General features: G+C 40.5%; 1 protein-coding gene and 1 long non-coding RNA gene across 9 annotated transcripts in view; one reads left to right on the top strand and one right to left on the bottom strand.

The window, feature by feature from the left end:
* Positions 1-6,913: 6,913 nt before the first annotated feature.
* The window catches only part of LOC309610114, a 57,537-nt gene continuing 42,499 nt past the window's right edge, over positions 6,914-21,951 (bottom strand). Inside the window, exon 4 of one of the 2 annotated variants that reach the window (XR_014233715.1) lies at positions 6,914-7,832. This is a non-coding gene — a long non-coding RNA (uncharacterized lncRNA). Of the gene's footprint in view, positions 7,833-10,481; positions 10,824-21,951 lie in introns of those variants that run through there. The other variant, XR_014233716.1, reaches the window with a different exon arrangement.
* The window catches only part of TFCP2 (transcription factor CP2), a 51,243-nt gene continuing 37,140 nt past the window's right edge, over positions 7,849-21,951 (top strand). For 2 of the 7 annotated variants that reach the window (XM_082352482.1, XM_082352477.1), the window contains exon 1: positions 8,414-8,689. In XM_082352482.1, the coding sequence (XP_082208608.1) occupies positions 8,568-8,689 (122 nt within the window). In that variant the 5' untranslated portion in view covers positions 8,414-8,567. Of the gene's footprint in view, positions 8,161-8,413; positions 8,690-21,951 lie in introns of those variants that run through there. The other 5 variants (XM_082352483.1, XM_082352480.1, XM_082352481.1 and 2 more) reach the window with 5 other exon arrangements.

Genomic DNA, 21,951 nt, shown 5'->3' with positions numbered 1-21,951 from the left:
TATAACCCAGGGCGTGTCCGTGGCAGTGGATATGCAGGAGGACACCATCTGTCCTGTGTCACGGCAGGAAAAAGCTGATGAACTGCTGCTCTAAATTAGGCCTGGCCATGCTTTCTTAGCTCCTCCCGCATCTAAATGTGTCTTCCCAAGGCTGGGCTAGAACTAAAGCATTTTTTTCTCTGCTGGAATGACAGGTTGGTCTTTCAGAGGAACAAGTCCAGGGGCAGAATGTTTGCAGGCTGAATTCCCCAGGCAGGGGGGTACAGGACGCCCCTGAAGTGTGCCCACACCAGAGCTCACCGGCCTGATCTCTGCTCTTGTTCCCCTACCACAGGGCCCCTGGAAAGTAGCGATGGCCCTGAGGTGGGTTTTTTATTTTGTTTATATTTTTGTTTTGAGTAGCATCAGGCTCTGAAGGGAGTTGATATCAATTTTGTTTTGAAAGCACCTTTCTGGTTATCAGCCAGATCTCAGTGGCTCCTTTACCATGGAAAGGCAGGAGAAAGGGCAGAAATGGCTTAACTGTTTGCATGTGTTTTGTTTGTTATTGTTTCAAAGACCAAAACTTTCTATGGCTTAATGAATTGGCTGGGGCCTTTGACCCTGCACGAATCAAGGCATTTTATCCAGGTGGGGTCCAGGGAAAGAATTCAGCCAAATGGGTTAAGGAACCCATTTGACTTTGGAATGAGAGACCCTGACATTTTTGTGTCCTTGGAAATCCAATCACCTTCCTTTGCCTAGATTCCCTTCCTGTCTCCTAGGCCAGGCTCTGATGCTGAGGTTCTGACTGATCCTGGACATGGGACAAAGTCTGCTGAAAGCTGGAGTGAGGGGTGAGGAGGGGAGAATGGGGGAGAAGCACTTGACGTAGTTGTGTGGAATAAACAGTATTTTTTCTTTTGTACTGGTCTGCTTGTTTCTCTTCTACCTCTCAGGGTGATGTGAGGGAGTCAGCGTCAGAGAGCAGGGGAGGAGCTGGCTTTGCCGTCAGAGTCTGTGGCCTGGAAAATCCCATTGCAAGAGGATGCGTATCAGTGCCCTGAACTCCTACTTCCCCGCCCAGGCCCTCCAGCTGGCACTCTCCCCGTGGGGTGCAGGGTCAAGGGGTGCGCCCTTTCTCCTTCTAGACCACTCCCTGATACCTAGGATCCCACAATTCCCTGCCAAGCCCACTTTCTAGCCCCTCTTCCCTGGGTCCTGATAATAGATTGTGCTGTTGGTGTATACACTCCTGGCCCAAGAGGTGACCAAGAGGCAGCTGTTTGTCAGGAAGCCGGGTGGATGGAGCTTGGCTGTGCAGGCTGGATGCCCATACGTATACACAAAGCCCTTTGCAGCGTGAGGTGGGGCTTCGAGGGGGAAGAGAAGGCAGGCTGCAGGCTGGGGGCCAGGATTCCTATTATTCTAGCACAGAACTTCAAGGAGTCTTAGAAGTCCAAATTCAAACCTGGCCTTCCCGGTCATTATGAAGGTATGCTTATCATGATAGGAGGTGAGAACAGTCACAATTAGGTTGATTATGCTTTATAAAAATTTAGATATATGGTAAGTGGGTCTTCCTTTGTGCTTTTCCCCAGGCCTGCAAATGTTATGGGCAGGCCTGCCACCTGAGCTCAGGGCTGGGAGAGCATGGCTGGAAAAAGGGTCTCTCCCTCCTAGGAGGAAGGTTCATGCCATGCTCCCCTGCAACCCTCCCTCCTCCCCCCTCCACCTCCTTGGTATTGATGAGGTCTGGCTACATAATCTAAACTGGTGAGAACAAGGCATCACCTTTGATTCCACCCAACCAGCATTTCTGAGCCAGGCACTGTGCTGGGTTCTAGATCATGCTCCAGCCCCCTCCCCAACCCAAGGGACAAGAGATGTCTAAGACTCTGACGTCAGGCTTGGGGATCAGAGGAGCTTTACAGCACTCGAAATAATGAGGCCCAGGATGACACAGAAGCCAGCACTTACCTCTGCCTAGATCTCACAACCCTAATATTGGCTGTCCACGCTAGACTGCAACCCCTCAGGACCCAGGCCAAGGGCACAGAGCAGGTGCTTGATAAATATCAGATAGATGACTGAATGCATTTGTATCCTGCCTTTCAAGGAAACAATAAGAGCTGAGTCCCTGACTTCAAGCTACTGGGAGAAAGCAGGTACAGAGGCTTCAGCATTAGCGCTGCAAGGTTTGGACTGTGATGTGTGGGAGTGAATGGAATCTGGGCGGCAACTGGCCCTGAATGGAGAGAGGCATCTCCCAACAGCTCCCAGCAGAAGAGTCAGTGGAAGCTGTTACCACTGGCTCAGACCAGTTTGAGTGTGGTTCCTGGCAAACTGGCCCAGGAAGGCTTTAAAGGAAGAGGGGTGGGTTTGTGGAGGGACTGCAGTTTCTATTCCCAAGTCTGGGATGTTCCTCTGGGTTCCTGAACCCAACTCCAATGGGTGTGTGTGCAGGCTTCCCCACACCAAAAAGCATTTCTCAGGCACTAGCAGTGTGTCTGAGAACTCAGTTCAATTCTGACATTACCTACCCAGAGATGGCATCAGATTCCGCAGGTAAAGGGCTCAGTCCCAAAAGACTGCCCTATACTTCAGATGCCTTTTCTCTCAACTGCAGGGTCCATCAAAAAAGCCAGACTGGGCCTCAAAGACTTGCTGTCTGGAGTGTAGGAAGATGTGAAGAGTTAAAACTAGATAGTCACACATGAAAAGATGCTCAACATCACTAATTATTAGAGAAATACAAATTAAAACTACAGTAAGGTATCACCTCACACTGGTTAGAATGGCCATCACCAAAAAAATCTACAAACAATAAATACTGGAGAGCGTGTGGAGAAAAGGAAACCCTCCTACACTGTTGGTGGGAATGTAAATTGGTACAACCATTATGGAGAACAGTATGGAGTTTCCTTAAAAAACTAAAAATAGAACTACCATATGATCCAGCAATCCCACTCCTGGGCATATACCTGGAGAAAACCATAATTTGAAAAGATACATGAACCCCAATGTTCATTGCAGCACTATTTACAATAGCCAGGACATGGAAGCAACCTAAATGTCCATCAACAGAGGAATGGATAAATAAGATGTGGTACATATATATACAATGGAATATTACTCAGCCATAAAAAAGGACAAAATAATGCCATTTGCAGCAACATGGAGGGACCTAGAGATTGTCATACTGAGTGAAGTAAGTCAGACACAGAAAGACAAATATCATATGATATTACTTACATGTGGAATCTAAAAAAAAAAAGGGTACAAATGAACTTATTTACAAAACAGAAGTAGAGTCACAGATGTAGGAAACAAACTTATGGTTCCCAGGGGATAAGAGGGGGGTGAGGGATAAATTGGGAGATTGGGATTGACATATACACACTGCTATATATAAAATAGATAACTAATAAGAACCTACTGTATAGCACAGGGAACCCTACTCAATACTCTGTAATGGCCTATATAAGAAAAGAACCTAAAAAAAAAAAAGAGTGGATATATGTATATGTATAACTAATTCACTTTGCTGTATACCTGAAACTAACACAACGTTGTAAATCAACTATACTCCAATAACAATTAAAACAAACAAACAAAAAAAACAATTAGATAGTCAGTCCTAAAAAAAGCCTGCCTGGATAATGATCTCTTCCTGTACCTGGAGGAAAATGCGGGGTGATTGACTTGGGCACCCAGCAACAGTGACTGACTTTCTTAAATGAATGAGAAAGAAAACCTAGGGAATGGATAGGTACTGATCCTCCAGGGAGCTTGAGCCCTCAAGCCTCTGAGAGAATTGATTAATCTTAAGAGGTAGGCAGGACAAGTGCTAGGGTTCCCTTTTTGTCAATCATAACAATAGCTAACCCTGACTGATTACTGACTGTGTGCTAGACACGCTTATAAGCACTTAACATGCATTAGCACCATAATTAGCACCATAATTCTATAAAGTAAGAACTATTATTATACCCATTTTACAGATAAAAAATTGAGGCACAGAGAAGATGAGAAATCAAGTCAGGGTTGTTTTGTTTGTGAGCAGCAGAACCAGGTCTTAAAACCAAGATGTGCTATCTCTAAAGCCTGTGTGCCTAACCTTACACCATACAAGATGGGACCTGGGGGTGCTATCTGTCCTGATCTTTTGGGTAGGATTTCCACGTTTCTACCCACCAGGGTAGGTCCTGCTATGTTCCATCTGAACAGTGTCTAGTTTCAGGACCTAATCTAGGGAAATGAACCCTTTACTATGAGCCCAACGGTCCAGAATACTGAATTTGGAGCTCTGTGCCACAGGTGCTCTGGTTAATTAGTCATATTTACTATGTCTAATAGGAACCATGATTTTTGTTGTGGGATGAATTTATACGTACAACATTTTGGTTTCTTGATAGATGTTGCTGGATTTCCAGGGAAACACCTGGTGATTTTTCTTGGAGGCAGAGCCCCCAGGGCTGCCCCTGGAATTCCTGTTTCCAGCCCGGGCACTCCAATTTCAGGAGTAGTTACAATGGGGAAGGGAGAGGAGGGAAAAAGTCAACCCCCCACAGTCACAGAATTCCAGGAGTAAACACTCTGCCTAAGGTCTTCTCCCCTCAGGGGGGACCTGGGCCCAAGGATCTAAATCTCAAGGCTGATCTGTATTCCAGTTGGTAGGGACCAAACCTTAGGAGTCACTTTTCATTTCACCTCTGTTTGTTTTAGAATTAATAAATGGCAAGGAGGACCTTTGTGAAATCTTTGTTTCGGTTCAGAATTAAAACTTAGGCTCAAACCTTGGAAGAAGTACATGTGTATCTTTTTTTAATATGTAAATTTTAAAATTTTCTTTACTTCTGGCTGCGTTGGGGCTTTGTTGCTGCACATGGGCTTTCTCTAGTTGCGGTGCGTGGACTTATTGCGGCAGCTTCTCTTGTTGCAGAGCACGGGATCTAGGCGCGCGGGCTTCAGTAGTTGTGGTGTGCGGGCTCAGTAGTTGTGGCTCGCGGGCTCTAGAGTGCAGGCTCAGTAGTTGTGGCGCACGGGCTTAACTGCTCCGCGGCATGTGGGATCTTCCCGGACCAGGGCTTGAACCCGTGTCCCCTGCATTGGCAGGCAGATTCTCAACCACTGAGCCATCAGGGAAGCCCCTCATTTCATTCCTTGTAAAAGGAATATATATACATATATATATTTAGGAATATATATATATATATATATATATATATATTTCCCTAAATGATATATTGCTAAATTTTGCTGGTTTTTGAGCTTTATAAAGTGATGTTACTTTATGAGTAACATATGAGCACTTCTGCATTTCCCCCACAATTCTGATTGGTTTATTCCTGTGTTTGAGTGTAGCTATATTCATGTTCATTGCTGTATAATAATCTATTACACTCCAGTTTATCCTTTCTCTTGTGGGCATACATTCGTTTTGTTCTGTTTTGCTGCTATAAATAGTGCTGCCATGAACATTCTCATACAAGTCTCCTGGTATGTATGCGCAAGAGTTCTCTAGGGTATATATGTAGAGTGGAGTTGCTGAATCAGAATAATTTTCAGGATAATTTCTAAAGAGGCTGTAGTCTGCTTAATCACTCTGTCCTTTTGAGTCTCAGTTTCCTCATGTTAAAAAATAAAAAGAAAACTTTTATGAGGATTAAATGAGACTATATATATATATATGTATTAAAGTGCTACTAAAATCATAGCACATCAAACAAGGTAACTAATGTTTTTAAACAGGATAATACCAACCCAATCTTAACAGAGAAACAGAAATGGGCTAGTGGGAGACTTGAGCTAATATTTACTGAATAAGTATTATTTATGTGGCATCTTAGTACTTCATTTAATCCTCACAACAATCTTAGTAGGAGGTATTATTTTCACTCATTTATGGATTAATACTGAGGCTCAGGAATACAAAGTTACTTGCCCAAGATTGTGCATCTAGTGATAGAGTTGTTCAAACAAGGCTTGGGTCGACCTAAGAGGTGTTTAAAAACACTCTGGAGCTTCCCTGTTGGTGCAGTGATTAAGAATCCACCTGCCAATGCAGGGGACACGGGTTCGAGCCCTGGTCCGGGAAGATCCCACATGCCGCGGAGCAACTAAGCCTGCGAGCCACAACTACTGAGCCCGTGTGCCCCAACTACTGAAGCTTGCGTGCCTAGAGCCCGTGCTCCGCAACAAGAGAAGCCACCGCAATGAGAAGCCCGCGCACCACAACGAAGAGTAGCCCCGCTCGCCACAACTAGAGAAAGCCCGGGCGCAGCAACAAAGACCCAACACAGCCAAAAATAAATAAAATAAAATAAATAAATTTATTTTAAAAAATAAAAAATAAAATAAAAAATAAAAATACTCTGGATTGGGTGGTGCAGTGGTTAAGAATTCGCCTCCCAAAAGACACAGCACAACCAAAAATAAATAAAATTTTAAAAAATGGATTACATTAAAAAAAATACTCTGGATTGTTTATAAAGGCTTGTTTATAAAGGATTTTGTTTATGACATCTCTCTTTTGGTCTCTGAGCCCAAGACCCATTCCTTTACCCACAAACACATGTTTTGAGATAAAACTGGCTCAAGGGAAGAAAAAAATGGCTTGAAGAGATATTAAATGTCTTGGGAATGAATCAAGACTTGGATGCCAGGCTTATTAAGGTAAGAAGATGGATAAGTCAGAGCCCTCAAAGAGAGGACTCTGGCTGAAACTGGGGGCATGCTGTCAACTTCATGTTAACCTCTTTCTTTTTTTTTAATTCAATGAGCATTAAAAAAAAAAAAAAAAAAAAAAAGTCCTATTGAATGCAGGAACTATACCAGGAGATATTTAGACCACAAGCCTGAAAAATATGTATTCTCTTTTCTTTAGGAGGTCATAATCTAGTGAAAAAGGCAGCTATCTATTTGTATCTATCTACCTATCTATCTCAAGACATTGTAAAAATTAAATAATGGAATCCAGCAATGAACCAATACTTTCACATATAGGCAATGTCTTGTAGTGAAAATGATCAGGGTTTGTAATCAGCTCTGAGGTTGGCACCCCAATTTAGCTCTGGCCAACTTAAGCCCTTAGCCTCCTCTCCTTATTGGTAAAATGAAGGTCATTAATACTTATCTTTGTAATTGTAAACCTAGTTACGATTGTTTTGAGTATTACTGATAATGTAATAAAGTTCCTTGTATATAGTTGATGATCAATAAACAATGGACATTATTATTTTAACCTCAAAGGAAGAAGATGGAGCACGTGTGGTTATCCCCACTTTTCAAATATGAGAAAGCTAAATCTCGGTGTGATTAAACTATTATTCTGGTCACCAAGCTAGTAAATGACGCCAGCACAAATCCTGATCTTCAGACCACCACCTTTTAAAAACTACGACACTTTCACCTATCTCATCCTTTCCTGTTGAAAAGCATTAAGGGAGAAAGAGGAAGATAAAAAGACTATCCAGGGAAGTGGGACTGAAGCAGTCTTGACCCCGTAAGAGGCTAGTTTAATGAGACAGTATTCCAGGAACAAACAAACGGCGTGTTAGCGTTTAGGTAAGTCAGCCAGGGTGTGGGTGTGGGTTCAATAAGACTAGAGCGAAAGCTCCACCCACGCCTTAGGGTGCTGACTCGCTTACTTAGCGGACGCCAGAACTCAGGTAGCCCCAACGAGGGACGTTTGAACCGAGCCACCTGACGCACGCCGTTTACTCTGCCAGATCCCCCAGCCCATCTCCTGCGGGCAGAGAGCCGTGGCGTAGCTAGCCTATCATCACTGCCGAGGCCGGCGAAGTCGCTTCTTCATTGGCTAGCGTCAGGGTGATTCACGTTCTCCGGACCTGCGAAGGGAGAGGGCGCCATGATTGGTTGGCGCTGGGGCGGTGGGCGGTGGAAGAGCCTGGCGAGTCTGGGATTCAAGCCGGTGCTGGGCTTTCTCCACCCATACTAGGAGGCCGTGGGGGGCTGCAGAGGGCGGGGAGTCGACTCAGCGGAAACCTGGATTTGGTTCTAAAAGCCGTGGGATTGAGAAGGGGTGACCGGAAGTGATTTTGGGACTGACCGGAAGCGAGGCCTGGAGGGGAAAGGGAGACTGGTTCCCGGGAGGGAGGGGAGTTTCCCGCAGAAAGGGGCGGGGGAAAAGGTGCGAAAGCGGCGTGGGCGCGCAGGGTAGGTAGCGGGTCGCTGCTTCTGGTTTGTTTGGAAAGCAGCGAGTGACCACCACGAGTTCAAGGGGAGAGCCCAAAGAGTGGGAGTGCGAGGAGTCCAGGGTTGCCTTTGGGCAGTCTGGAAGAGTGAAGCCAAAGGACCCTCACGCGGCTCCACAGAGCTAGGCGGGGGTGGGGGTGGGGGTAGGGATTTTGGAAGTCAGGGCAGCCAAGAGCGAGGAGACAAGGGTGCGGGAGATCAGTTGTGTGGGCAGTGCTGGGGGGGCTTGGGGGCGGCTGGTGAGTACTGCGGGGGAGATCTTGGTTTGGAGTTTTCTACAGTCTTGCAGTCTTGCCCCCGTTGGGTAGAATCACACTGCTCGCCTTTGTACAAGAAACGGTGTCTCCTGGGGCAAGGAAGGAGCCAGGATGGCCTGGGCTCTGAAGCTGCCTCTGGCCGATGAGGTGATTGAATCCGGGCTGGTGCAGGACTTTGATGCTAGTCTATCCGGGATCGGCCAGGAACTGGGTGCTGGTGCCTATAGCATGAGGTGAGTGAGATTTTCCCAGACCCTGCACCTTCTGAATAACAAAGGCAGGATAGAGAATAAGGGGGGAAAAGAGAGAGAGGTGTATAGAGTTAGAGAAGCTCTCGGTGGTTAGAGAAGAAGAACTTGTTTCTTTTGTTGTTTTGAGTAGTGAGTATTGCGGTAGAAAGGGAAAAAGAGATTACAGGCAGTGTCAAGAAGAATAGCCCTTGATTAGCAACCAGATGAATGTTGAGAGGCTTTTGTGCCAGTGTGGGTGACTTGGAGACTGTTGGTGTGTGTGCACGTGTGGATAGGTTGCACTGGACTTGTGTGAAGAAGAGGCCGCATTGAACATGTGAGAGATGTTTAGGGAGTTGGGGCTTAATGATGAATGTTGGTTGACTGCTTATTGGGAGGAAATGTGAAACCTTTAATGAGGAAGTCCACACATCTGTATCTTAACCTGCTTTCAGGCTTTACTCAATCAATTCTAGGGTTTCTAACTTTTGAAACATAAGCTGTGAAATGAAAAAGTGTCAAAAAGAACTTTTAGATGCTTCTAGACCTTCATGTATCAAGCCAAATGATAAGAAATAAAAATCTCCTTTGAAAGCAGCATAACCTCCCATGTAATATATTTGCATGTGTTAGCTACTTGATTCCCCCAATGTAGTTTGTTTCATTTACAAGATGTGCAAGAGCCATGTCTGGAAATGTTGAAACATCTGCTTCTTAATGTTTGATGGAATATAATTGGGTTTCCAGATGCATTGTAAGGCTTAATCTAAATGAGTCAAAGAGACTTTAGAATTTAGCACTTTAATTAGGTTTATGAGTTTATAGTGGGAGGATGCCTTTTATGGGGAAAAAGGACAAATTTTGCATTCTGTTAGTGAGCTCCTTTGAGAGTTATAAAAGTGAACTTCCTTTCGTTAACTCTGCTAAGCCAAAGTGGAATTTCCTCACTGAAGTAAAATTATGAATTAGAACTTAATACTTCATCTTCAGGAATCTTTGCTTATAGTTAAAATAATAAAGGCTATCCTTGAAAGCATATTTTAGTGATTTTCAGGGAAATTTGAGTTCTATCATGCAGTGCTCTTAGCCTTGAGAAATTTAACTCTAATTTTGTCTGTCCTTGTTTACATAAGTCTTACCATAAAAACAGAGATTAACTTGGTCTGAAAGTAAATGTCCTGACCCTGAGCTTGCACGTCAGTATGTGACATAATAGTTGACAATTTATGCTGTTGTTCATGTAAAGATTACTACCGCAAAAAGTTTAGTTTTGTCTAGGTTATCAGAGTTAAGAATGGAGATAATTAAATGTAACAGTACTTGTTATAAAAAGTCTGACATCAACAAACTCTTGGGTATCAACTATGTGCTCTCTCTACCATGCAACTTTACATTTATGAGTGCTTTCCTATTCATATCCTGAGTGGTCCTCGCAAGTATTAGTAGAATGGCTTGCATATTTACACATTTGGAATTTTTTTCCAAGATCAAATCAAAAAGAGTTTTCAAACATCACTTTATGTTTTCTCAACAGCGCAATGTGCAAAAATTTTTTTCTTTTTTTTTTCTTTGCTCTCTTTCACCTTGCTCTTTTTCATGCACTTTACTGCTGTCATGATTCTCTTGTCTCTTACACACATTTAATTATTTGCATTAATTTGTGTTAATCAGATATTAAGTTAGTTCTCAAACTTTAGTGTTTATGAGAGTCATCTGGAAACTTATAAAAAATAGTTTACAGCGTCCCATCTTTGTTGATTGTCTGGGGCACAGACCAGAAATCTAATTTAAAAAAAAAATAAATTTATTTTATTTTTGGCTGCATTGGGTCTTCGTTGCTGCACGTGGGCTTTCTCTAGTTGTGGCAAGCGGGGGCTACTCTTCGTTGCGGTGTGCAGGCTTCTCATTGAGGTGGCTTCTCTTGTTGTGGAGCATGGGCTCTAGGTGCATGGACTTCAGGAGTTGTGGTTCACGGGCTCAGTAGTTGTGGCTTGCGGGCTCTAGAGCGCAGGCTCAGTAGTTGTGGCGCACGGGCTTAGTTGTTCCGCGGCATGTAGGATCTTCCTGGACCAGGGCTCAAACCCACGTCCCTTGCATTGGCAGGCGGATTCCCAGCCACTGCGCCACAAGGGAAGCCCTGATTTTTTAAAAACAAATTCTTAGATGATTTTGATGCACATAGTCCAGGGACCACATTTTGAGAAACACTGATTGGAGGAGTTTTTATACTCAAAGACAATGATTCTTTGCTCTCCCTGTTTCTTTTTTTAACTAAACCTGTGATTACTTTTCCTAAACCTTTGTTAGGGAAAATTTTCTCTTTGACAGCAATTTGTTTTGTAAAATATTTTCCCTAACGTATTTGTTTTACCTTGATTTGCTTACTTCTGCTGCATCTTATAATGGTTTTGCTTCACATCTGTTGGTTTATATTTTATAAAAATTCATCTTAGCTGGATTTCTGTTTTTGATTCTTGATCTGCCATTGCATTCAGTGATTGTATTCTTTTCATAAGTGGTCCTTTAATAGTCTCCTTACTTTTTTCCTTACATTTTAATACATGGCACAAACTTTATATTTAAAATAAGGAAATTCCATGAAAACATGCTGAGTGAAAGAAGCCAGTCACAAAAGTCTACATATGATTCTATTTCTTAGAAGTGTACAAAATAGGCAAATCTGTAGAGACAAAGTAGATTAGTGGTTGACTGTAGGAGAGGAGGGAATGGGGAGTGACTGCTAATAGGTACTGGGGGTTTTTTTGGGGGTGGGCGCTGATAAAAATGTTTTAAAATTGTGATGACGATTGCATAACTCTGTGACTACAGTAAAGACAATTAAATTGTACACTTTAAATGGGTGAATTGTATGGTATATGAATTGTACCTCAATAAAGCTGTTATTAAAAGAGCAAACATTAAAATTTTCTTAAAACTTTTTTCTTTCATTTTTTTAAGGTTGAGGTGGAATTCATATTACGTAAAGTTAACCATTTTAAAGTGAACAATTCAGTGGCATTTAGTATGTTCACAATGTTGCACAACCACCACCTCTATCTAGTTCCAAAACATTTTCATCACCCCAAAAGAAAGCCCTATACCCGTTAAGCAATTGCTCCCCATTTCTCTCTCCCTTCTCTCCTTGGTACCCACTAATATGCGTTCTGTCTCTATGCATTTACCTATTCTGGATTTCACATAAATGGAATCATATAATGTGTGCCTTTTTATGTCTGGCTTCTTTCACTGAGCATAATGTTTCCAGGGTTCATCCGTGTTGTAGCATGTATCAATACTTCAGTAATTTGTTCCTTTTTATGGCTGAATGATATGCCATCGTATGTATATATCACAATTTGTTTAACCATTCATCCACTGATGGACGACTATTACAAATAATGCTAACATAGCACTATGTTTATAAAGAAAATGTTTATAAACATTTGTGTTCAAGTTTCTGTGTAGACATTTTTTAAATGAAGTATAATTGACGCATAGCATTGTAGTAGTTTCAGGTGTACGACATAATGATTCCACGTTTGTATATGAAATGATCACCAAAATAAGCCTAGTTAACATTCATTACCATACGTAGTTACAAAATTTTTTTTTCTTACGATGTGAACTTTTAAGGTTTAGTCTCTTAGCAGCTTTAAAATATGCAATACAAGATTGTTAACTATATTCACCATGCTGTACTAGACGTATGTTTTCATTTCTTTTGGGTATATACCTAGGATTGGAATTTTTGAGCCATGTGGTAATGCTACACTTAACTTTTTTTATTTTATGTAACTTAAAGAGTTTTTTTTGTTTGTTTGTTTTTAAAGAGCAGTTTTAGGATCATAGCAATATTGAGAGGAAGGTATAGAAATTTCCCATATACCCCCAGCCTCTACACATGCATAGCCTCTCCTGTTATCAACATCTTCCACCAGAGTGGTACACACTCTGTACCTACATTGTTGAACCTACATTGGCACAGCATAATCACCCAAAGTCCATAGTTTATCTTAGGGTTCACTCTTGGTATTGAATGTTCTGTAGGTTTGGACAAATATATGATGACATGTATCCATCAATGCAGTATCATTCAAAGTATTTTCACTGCTCTAAAAATCCCCTGTGCTCTGCTGATTCATTCACCCACCACTACCCCAACCCCTTGCTACCATTGATCTTTCTATTGTCTCTATAGTTTTGCCTTTCTGGAATGTCATATAACTGAAATCATACAGTATGTAGTCCTTTTCATGTCGGCTTCTTTCACTTAGTAATATGCATTTGACGTTCCTCCATGTCTTTTTCATGGCTTGATAGCTCATTTCTTTTTTTTTTTTTTTTTTAGCACTGAATAATATATCATTGTCTGTATGTATCAGAGTTTATTTATCCATTGACCACTGAAGGACATCTTTTTTTCTTTTAACAAATTTCTTTATTTTATTTATTTTTGGCTGCATCAGGTCTTCGTTGCTGCGCACGGGCTTCCTCTAGTTGCGGCGAGTGGGGGCTACTCTTCGTTGCAGTGTGTGGGCTTCTCATTGCAGTGGCTTCTCTTGTTGCGGAGCATGGGCTCTAGGCGCATGGGCTTCAGTAGTTGTGGCGTGCGGGCTCAGTAGTTGCGGCTCACGGGCTCTAGAGCCCAGGCTCAGTAGTTGTGGCGCACAGGCTTAGTTGCTCCGTGGCATGTGGGATCTTCCCGGACCAGGGCTTGAAGCCATGTCCCCTGCATTGGCAGGTGGATTCTTAACCACTGCGCCACTAGGGAAACCCTGAAGGACATCTTGGTTGCTTCCAAGTTTTGGCATTATAAATAAAGCTGTTATAAACATCTCTGTGCAGATTTTTGTGTGCAGATAGTTTTCATCTTCTTTGGGTAAATACCAAGAAATGGCATTGCTGGATCATATGGTACAAGTATGTTTAGTTTTGTAAAAAACTGCCAAACTGTCCTCCAAAGTGGCTGTACCATTTTGCATTCCTACCAGCAATGAGTGAGAGTTCCTTTGTTACTCCACATCTTGTCAGGATGTGGTGGTGTCACTGTTCTGGATTTTGGCCTTTGTAAAAGATGTGTAGTGTATGCTTAACTTTTTCAAGAACTGCCAAGCAATTTTGCACAGCAGCTAAACCATGTTACATTCTCACCAGCAATGTACAAGGGTTCATACTTCTCTATATCCTTACCAACATTTGTTGTTTTCTGTTTTTTATTAAAGTCATCCTAGTGAGTGTGAAGTAGTATCTGTTATTATTTGTTCTACATTTCCTTGATGACTGTGATGTTGACATCTTTTCATCTGCTTGTTGGCCATTTGTATATCTTCTTTGGAGAAGTGTCTCTTCAAGTACTTTGCCCGGTTTTAAATTGGGTTGTTGTCCTTTTGTTGTTGAGCTGTAAGAGTTTTTTATATATTCTGGTTACTAGATCATTATCAGATATATGGTTTGTAGATACTTTCTCCCATTCTGCAGGTTGTCTTTTCACATTCTTGATAATGTCCTTTGTTTGATTCACAAAGGTGTTTAATTTTGATGAAGTTCAATTTATCTATTCTTTTTGTTGCTTGTGCTTTTGATGTCAACTCTAAGAATCTATTGCCAAATTCAAGTCATGGTGATTTACCCTGTGGTTTCTCCTAAGAGTTTATAGTGTAAGCTCTTATGTTTAGGTCATTGACCCATTTTGAGTTAATTTTTATATCTAAAGTGAGATAGGGTTTCAGCATCATTTGTTTGTATGTGGATATCCAGTTGTCCCAGCTGTATGTTCGTTTCCCATTGAATGTTCTTTGTAGCCTCATTGAAAATCAGTTGGCCATACATGTAAAGATTTATTTGTGGACTCTGTTCTGTTCCATTGGTTGATATGTCTATTTTGCCAGTACCACACTGTTTTGATTACCATAGCTTTGTAATAAGCTCTGAAATTGGGAAACGTGATTCCTCTTATTTTGTTTTTCTTTTCCAATATTGTTTTTTGCTATTTAGGGCCTCTTGTAGTTCCATACACATTTGAGGGTAAGCTTTTCTGTTTCTGCAAAACAGATCATTGGAATTTTGATAGGGATTTCATTGAATCTGTAAATAGCTTTGGGAGTATTGCCATCCTAACAATATTGAGTTTATCAGTCCATGAACATGGGATGTGTTTCCATTTATTTAGGTCTTTAATTTCTTTAAGAAGTGTTTTGTAGTTTTCAATGTACAAATCTTTCACATCCTTGGTTAAATTTATTCCTACGTATTTTATTCTTTTGGATGTTATTGGGACTGCTTTTTTCACTTAGCATAGTGTCTTCAAGGTTTTGCTCAGTGTTTGTTTCATAAAACGATGTTAAATTTTGTCCAGTGCCTTTTCTATTGAGATGATTTTGTGGGGTATTGCACTGAGTGATTTCCTTATCTGAACTACCCTTACATTCCTGGGATAAATCCCACTTGGTCATAGTTTAGAATCATTTTAATGTGCTGTTGGATTCAGTTTGCTAATATTTTGTTGAGGATTTTGTTTCTTTATTCATAAGGGATATTGGTCTGTAGTGTTCTTTTCTTGTATCTTTTTCTGGCTTTGGTATTAGGATAATGGTGTTAAGCCTTTATTTACTTATTTATTTTTTTAAAGTTTATTTATTTATTTATTTGGCTGTGTTGGGTCTTTTGTTGCTGTGTGTGGGCTTTCTCTAGTTGTGGTGAGCGGGGGCTACTCTTTGTTGTGCGCAGGCTTCTCATTGCAGTGGCTTCTCTTGTTGTGGAGCACGGGCTCTAGGCACACGGGCCTCAGTAGTCGTGGCACGCAGGCTCAGTAGTTGTGGCTCACGGGGTCTAGAGTGCAGGCTCAGTAGTTGTGGCTCACGAGCTTCATTGCTCCATAGCATGTGGGATCTTCCCAGACCAGGGCTTGAACCCGTGTCCCTTTCAACGGCAGATGGATTCTTAACCACTCTGCCACCAGGGAAGTCTGGTGTTAGTTCTTTAAATGTTTGGTAGAATTTACCAATGAAGTCATCTGGTCCTAGACTTTTCTTTGTTGAGAGGTTTTTTATTATTGATTCCATTGCTTGTTAATAGGTCTGTTGAGATTTTTAAATTTCTTCTTGAGTCAGTTTTGGTACTTTGTGTGTTTCTAGAAATCTGTTTTATCTAGATTATCTAATTTGTGTGTATATAATTATTCATAGTGTTCTCTTATAATCCTTTCATTTCTACAAGGTTGGTAGTAATATCCCACTTTCATTTCTGATTTTATTTATGTGTGTCTTCTCTCTTTTTTTCCTTGGACAGTGTAGCTAAAAGTTTTTCAATTTTGTTTATCTTTTTAAAGAACTGACTTTTGGTTTTGATCCTCTGCTATTTTTTAAAAAATATTTATTTATTTACTTATTTGGCTGTGTTGGGTCTTAGTTGTGGCACGCGGGATCCTCGTTGAGGCATGCGGAATCTTTCGTTGTGGTGTGTGGGTTCCAGAGCGCACAGGCTCAGTAGTTGCAGTGTGTGGGCTCTAGAGTGTACAGGCTCAGTAGTTGTGGCACATGGGCTTAGTTGCCCCGCAGCATGTGGGATCTTAATTCCCCAACCAGGGATCAAACCCACGTTCCTTGCATTGGAAGGCAGATTCTCAACCACTGGAACACCAGGGAAGTCCCCTCTACTATTTTTTAAATTCTCTACTTTTTCCTGCTCATCTTTGTTACTTCCTTCTTTCTGCTAGTTTTGGATTTAGTTTGCTCTTTTTCTAGTCCCTTAAGATGTAAAGTTAGTTTATTTGATTTGAGGTCTTTCTTCCTTTTTTATGTGGGCATTTACAGCTATAAAATTCCCCTTAAGTACTGCTTTCACTGTGTCCCGTAAGTTTTAGTATGTTGTGATTTCATTTTCATTTGTCTCAAAGTATTTTTAAATTTCCCTAGTGATTTCTTCTTTCATCCATTGGTTGTTGAAGAGGGAGCTTAAAAAAAGAAAAAAAAAAATGAGCTAATTTCCATGTATTTGCAAAATTTCCAGCTTTCCTTATTTTACTGATTTCTAGCTTTCTTCCGTTGTGGTCAGAGAAGATAGTTTGTATGATTTTGATCTTTTCAAACTTACTGAAAATTGGTTTATGGCCTAACATGTGGTCTCTCCTGGAGAATGTTTTATGTGTCCTTGAGAAGATAATATATTCTGCTGTTGTTGGGTGGAGTGCTCTGTATATGTCTGTTAGGCCTGGTTGGTTTATAGTGTTGTTCAAATCCTTTGTTACCTTATTGATATTCTGTCCAGATGTCCCACTCATTATTTAAAGTAGGGTATGAAGTCCTCAATGGTAGAAATGTCTATTTATCTCTTCAATTCTATCAGTGTTTTAGATTCTTATTTTGGGGGGCTCTGTTGTTTGGGTGTGTACATGTTTATAGTTATTCTATCTTCTTGATAAATTGGCCTTTTAAATCAATTTAAAATGTCTTTTGTGTGTCTCTCTTTTTTTTTTCTTTGTGTCTTGTGTAACAATTTATGACTTAAGTTCTATTTTGTCTGATACTTGTATAGTCACTCCAGCTCTCTTTTGTTTACTATTTGCATGGAATATTTTCTTTCATTATTTTTTTCATTTTCACCCTATTGTGTGTTGTATCTAAAGTGAGTCTTTCATTTCTCCAAAGAAGATATACAGATTGCCAACAAACACATGAAAGAATGCTCAACATCATTAATCATTAGAGAAATGCAAATCAAAACTACAATGAGATATCATCTCACACCGGTCAGAATGGCCATCATCAAAAAATCTAGAAACAATAAATGCTGGAGAGGGTGTGGAGGAAAGGGAACACTCTTGCACTGTTGGTGGGAATGTAAATTGATACAGCCACTGTGGAGAACAGTATGGAGGTTCCTTAAAAAACTACAAATAGAATTACCATACGACCCAGCAATCCCACTACTGGGCATATACCCTGAGAAAACCATAATTCAAAAAGAGTCATGTACCAAAATGTTCATTGCAGCTCTATTTACAATAGCCAGGACATGGAAGCAACCTAAGTGTCCATCATTGGATGAATGGATAAAGAAGATGTGGCACATATATACAATGAAATATTACTCAGCCATAAAAAGAAACAAAATTGAGTTATTTGTAGTGAGGTGGATGGACCTAGAGTCTGTCATACAGAGTGAAGTAAGTCAGAAAGAGAAAAACAAATACAGTATGCTAACACATATATATGGAATCTAAGGGAAAAAAAAAAAAAGGTCATGAAGAACCTAGTGGCAAGATGGGAATAAAGATACAGACCTACTAGAGAATGGACTTGAGGATATGGGGAGGGGGAAGGGTAAGCTGTGACAAAGTGAGAGAGTGGCATGGACATATATACACTACCAAACGTAAAATAGATAGCTAGTGGGAAGCAACCACATAGCACAGGAAGATCAGCTCGGTGCTTTGTGACCACCTAGAGGTGTGGGATAGGGAGGGTGGGAGGGAGGGAGATGCAAGAGGGAAGAGGTATGGGAACATATGTATATGTATAACTGATTGACTTTGTTATAAAGCAGAAACTAACACACCATTGTAAAGCAATTATACTCCAATAAAGATGTTAAAAAAAAATAGAGTCTTTGTAAGCAGCATGTAGTTGGCCTTTTTTTTTCTTAACATCTTTTCTGCCAATCTGTGTCTTTAATTGGTCAGTTAACCCATTTGTACTTAAAGTGATTAGTGATAATGAAGGACTTATTTCTGCCATTGATAGTTTTCTATATGTCATATCTTTTTTTTTATAAATTTATTTATTTATTTATTTTTGGCTGTGTTGGGTCTTCGTTTCTGTGCGAGGGCTTTCTCCAGTTGCAGCGAGCGGGGGCCACTCTTATCACGGTGCGTGGTCCTCTCACTGTTGCGTCCTCTCCCGTTGCGGAGCACAGGCTCCAGACGCACAGGCTCAGTAGTTGTGGCTCATGGGCCCAGTTGCTCCACGGCATGTGGGATCTTCCCAGACCAGGGCTCGAACCCGTGTCCCCTGCATTGGCAGACGGATTCTCAACCACTGCGCCACCAGAGAAGCCCTATGTCATATCTTTTTTTGTTTCTCAATTCCTCCAATATGGCCTTCTTTTGTGTTTGATTTTTTTGTATTGTACCATTTTGTTTCCCTCTTCATTTTCTTTTTTGTATATTTTTAAAGTTACTTTCTTAGTGATTACTCTGGGGATTACAGTTAGTATCTTGAGTTTATAGCAATCTAATTTGAAATGATGCCAACTTAACTTCATGAGCATACATTAAACTACATTTATTGTGGTGATCATTTTGCAGTATATATGAATATCAAATCATTATGTTGTATACCTGAAACTAATATAATGTTGTATGTCAGTTATATCTCAATTAATAAAAAAGAGCATACATTAACTCCATTTCCCCTCTTTATGTTGTTATTGTCACAAATTACATCTTTATGCATCATGTACCTGTTACTGTAGATTTATAATTATTATTTTATGCATTTGTCTTTTAAATCACATAAGAAACAGAAAGAGGAGTTACATATCATAAATATAGTATACTATCTTGTGTATTTATATAACCTTTGTAATGATCTTTTTTAAAATATGAAATCATTAAATTTAATTTTTATTTTATATTGGGGTGTGGTTGATTTACAGTGTTGTGTTTCAGGTGTACAGCAAAGTAGTTCAGTTATACATATACATATATCCATTCTTTTTCAGATTCTTTCCCATATAGGTTATTACAGAATATTGAGTTGAGTTCTCTGTGCTATACAGTAGGTCCTTGCTGATTATCTGTTTTATATATAGTAGTGTATATATGTTAATCTGAAACTCCTAATTTATCCCTCCCCCCACCTTTCCCCTTTGGTAACCATAAGTTTGTTTTTGAAGTCTGGGAGTCTGTTTCTGTTTTTTAAATAAGTTCATTTGTGTCATCTTTCTAGATATCATATGATATTTGTCTTTCTTTGTCTGACTTACTTTACTTAGTATGGTAATCCCTAGGTCCATTCATGTTGCTGCAAATGGCATTATTTCATTCTTTATTATGGCTGAGTAGTATTCCATTGTATATATGTACCACGTCTTCTTTAACCATACCTCTGTTGCTTCCATGTCCTGGCTATTGTAAATAGTGCTACAATGAACATTAGGGTGCATGTATCTTTTTGAATTATGGTTTCCTCTGGATATATGCCCAGGAGTAGGATTGCTGGATCACGTGATAGTTCTATTTTTAGTTTTTTTTAGGAACCTCCATAGTGTTCTCCATAGTGATTGTACCAATTTACATTCCCACCAACAGTGTAGGAGGGTTCCCTTTTCTCCACACCCTCTCCAGCATTTATTGTTTGTAGACTTTTGATGATATAATGATCTTTATTTTTTTGTATGACTTTGAGTTACCACGTAGTATTCTTTCATTTTAGCCTTTCCCTTTCGTTTCCCTTTAGCATTTCTTATAGGGCAGGTGAACTGGTGATGAATTCCCTTAACTTTTGTTAAGGAATGTCTTGATTTCTCTTTTATTTTAGAATTCTTTTTTTAAAAAAAAAATTTCCCACATATGGCTATTTATTTATTTATTGGGTCTTTGTTGCTGCATTGGGTCTTTGTTGCTGCGTGCGAGCTTTCTCTAGTTGTGGCGAGCGGGGGTTACTCTTCGTTGCGGTGCGCAGGCTTCTCATTGCGGTGGCTTCTCTTGTTGCAGAGCACGGGCTCTAGGCGCACGGGCTTCAGTAGTTGTGGCATGTGGGCTCAGTAGTTGTGGCTCGCAGGCTGTAGAGTGCAGGCTCAGCAGTTGTGGTGCACGGGCTTAGTTGGTCCGCAGCATGTGTGATCTTCCCAGACCAGGGCTCAAACCTGTGTCCCCTGCACAGGTGGATTGGCAGGTGGATTCTTAACCACTGCACCACCAGGGAAGTCCTATTTTAGAATTTTCGGTTGATAGTTTTTACCTTCAGCACTTTAAATGTATCATCCCTGGCCTTCTGGCCTCTATGGTCTCTGATGAGATACTGGCTGTTAATCTCATTGAGGGTCCCTCATATATGATGAGTTACTTCCTTTCTGTTGCTTTGAATATTCTCTTTGTTTTTCACCAGTTTGAATATAATGCATCTTGGTGTGGAATTCTTTGGATTTTTCCTATTGAAGTTTGTGGAGCTTCTTGGATGTGTAGATTCATGTCTTTCATCTATTTGGACTGTTTTTGATGATTTTTTCTTTAATTTTTTTTTTTTTTTTTTTTTTTTTGCCTCTTTTCTTCCTGGGACTCCCAGAATATGTGTGTTGGTACATATGATGGTGTACCATAGGCCCTTTACACCCTGTTCATTTTTCTTTTTCTTTGTTTCTTTTTTGGTCATGCCACATGGCATACAAAATCCTAGTTCCCCAACCAGGGATTGAACCTGCACCCTCTGCAGTGGGAGCATGGAGTCTTAACCACTGGACTGCCAGGGAAGTCCCTCTTCATTCTTTTTTTTTTAATTTATTTAATTTTATTTAATTTTTATTATTTTAAAAATATTTATTTATTTATTTTGGCTGTACTGGGTCTTAGTTGTGGCATGTGGGATCTTTTAGCTGCAACATGCAGACTTCTTAGCTGCAGCATGCAGGCTCTTAGTTGCTGCACGTGGACTTCTTAGTTGCAGCATGCGGACTTCTTAGTTGCGGTATGCGGACTTCTTAGTTGCGGCATGCGAACTCCTAGTTGCAGCGTGCACGCGGGATCTAGTTCCCCAACCAGGGATCAAAGCCGGGTCCCCTGCATTGGGAGTGTGGAGTCTTACCCACTGGGCCACCAGGGAAGTCCCTTCATTTTTCTTTGTGCTCCTCAGCCTGAGTAATTTCTTTCTTTTTTTTTTTTTTAAAGCAGAGTCTCAAAGAGATATTTATACACCCATGTTCATGACAGCAGTATTCACAATAGCCAAATATCAGAAGTTACCCAAGGGTCCATCGATAGACGAATGGATAAACAAAATGTGATATGTACACACTATTATATATAAAATAGATAACTAATAAGGACCTACTGTATAGCACAGGGAACTCTACTCAATACTCTATAATTCAGCCTGAGTAATTTCAGTTTTCCTGTCTTCAAGTTCACTCTTTCTTCTGCCTGGTTGAATCAGATGTTGAACCCCTCTAGTGAATTTTTAATTCCAGCTATTGTACTTTTTTGTACAGAATTTCTGTTTGGTTCCTTTTTATACTTCCTGTCTTTCTGTTGCTGTTCTGTACTTATTCAT

Source organism: Balaenoptera borealis (genome assembly GCF_965194805.1).
Source record: "Balaenoptera borealis genome assembly, chromosome: 13".
Lineage (NCBI taxonomy): Eukaryota > Metazoa > Chordata > Mammalia > Artiodactyla > Balaenopteridae > Balaenoptera > Balaenoptera borealis.
The sequence above is the reverse complement of the archived record's forward strand: the minus strand, read 5'-3'. Positions and strand labels throughout refer to the sequence as shown.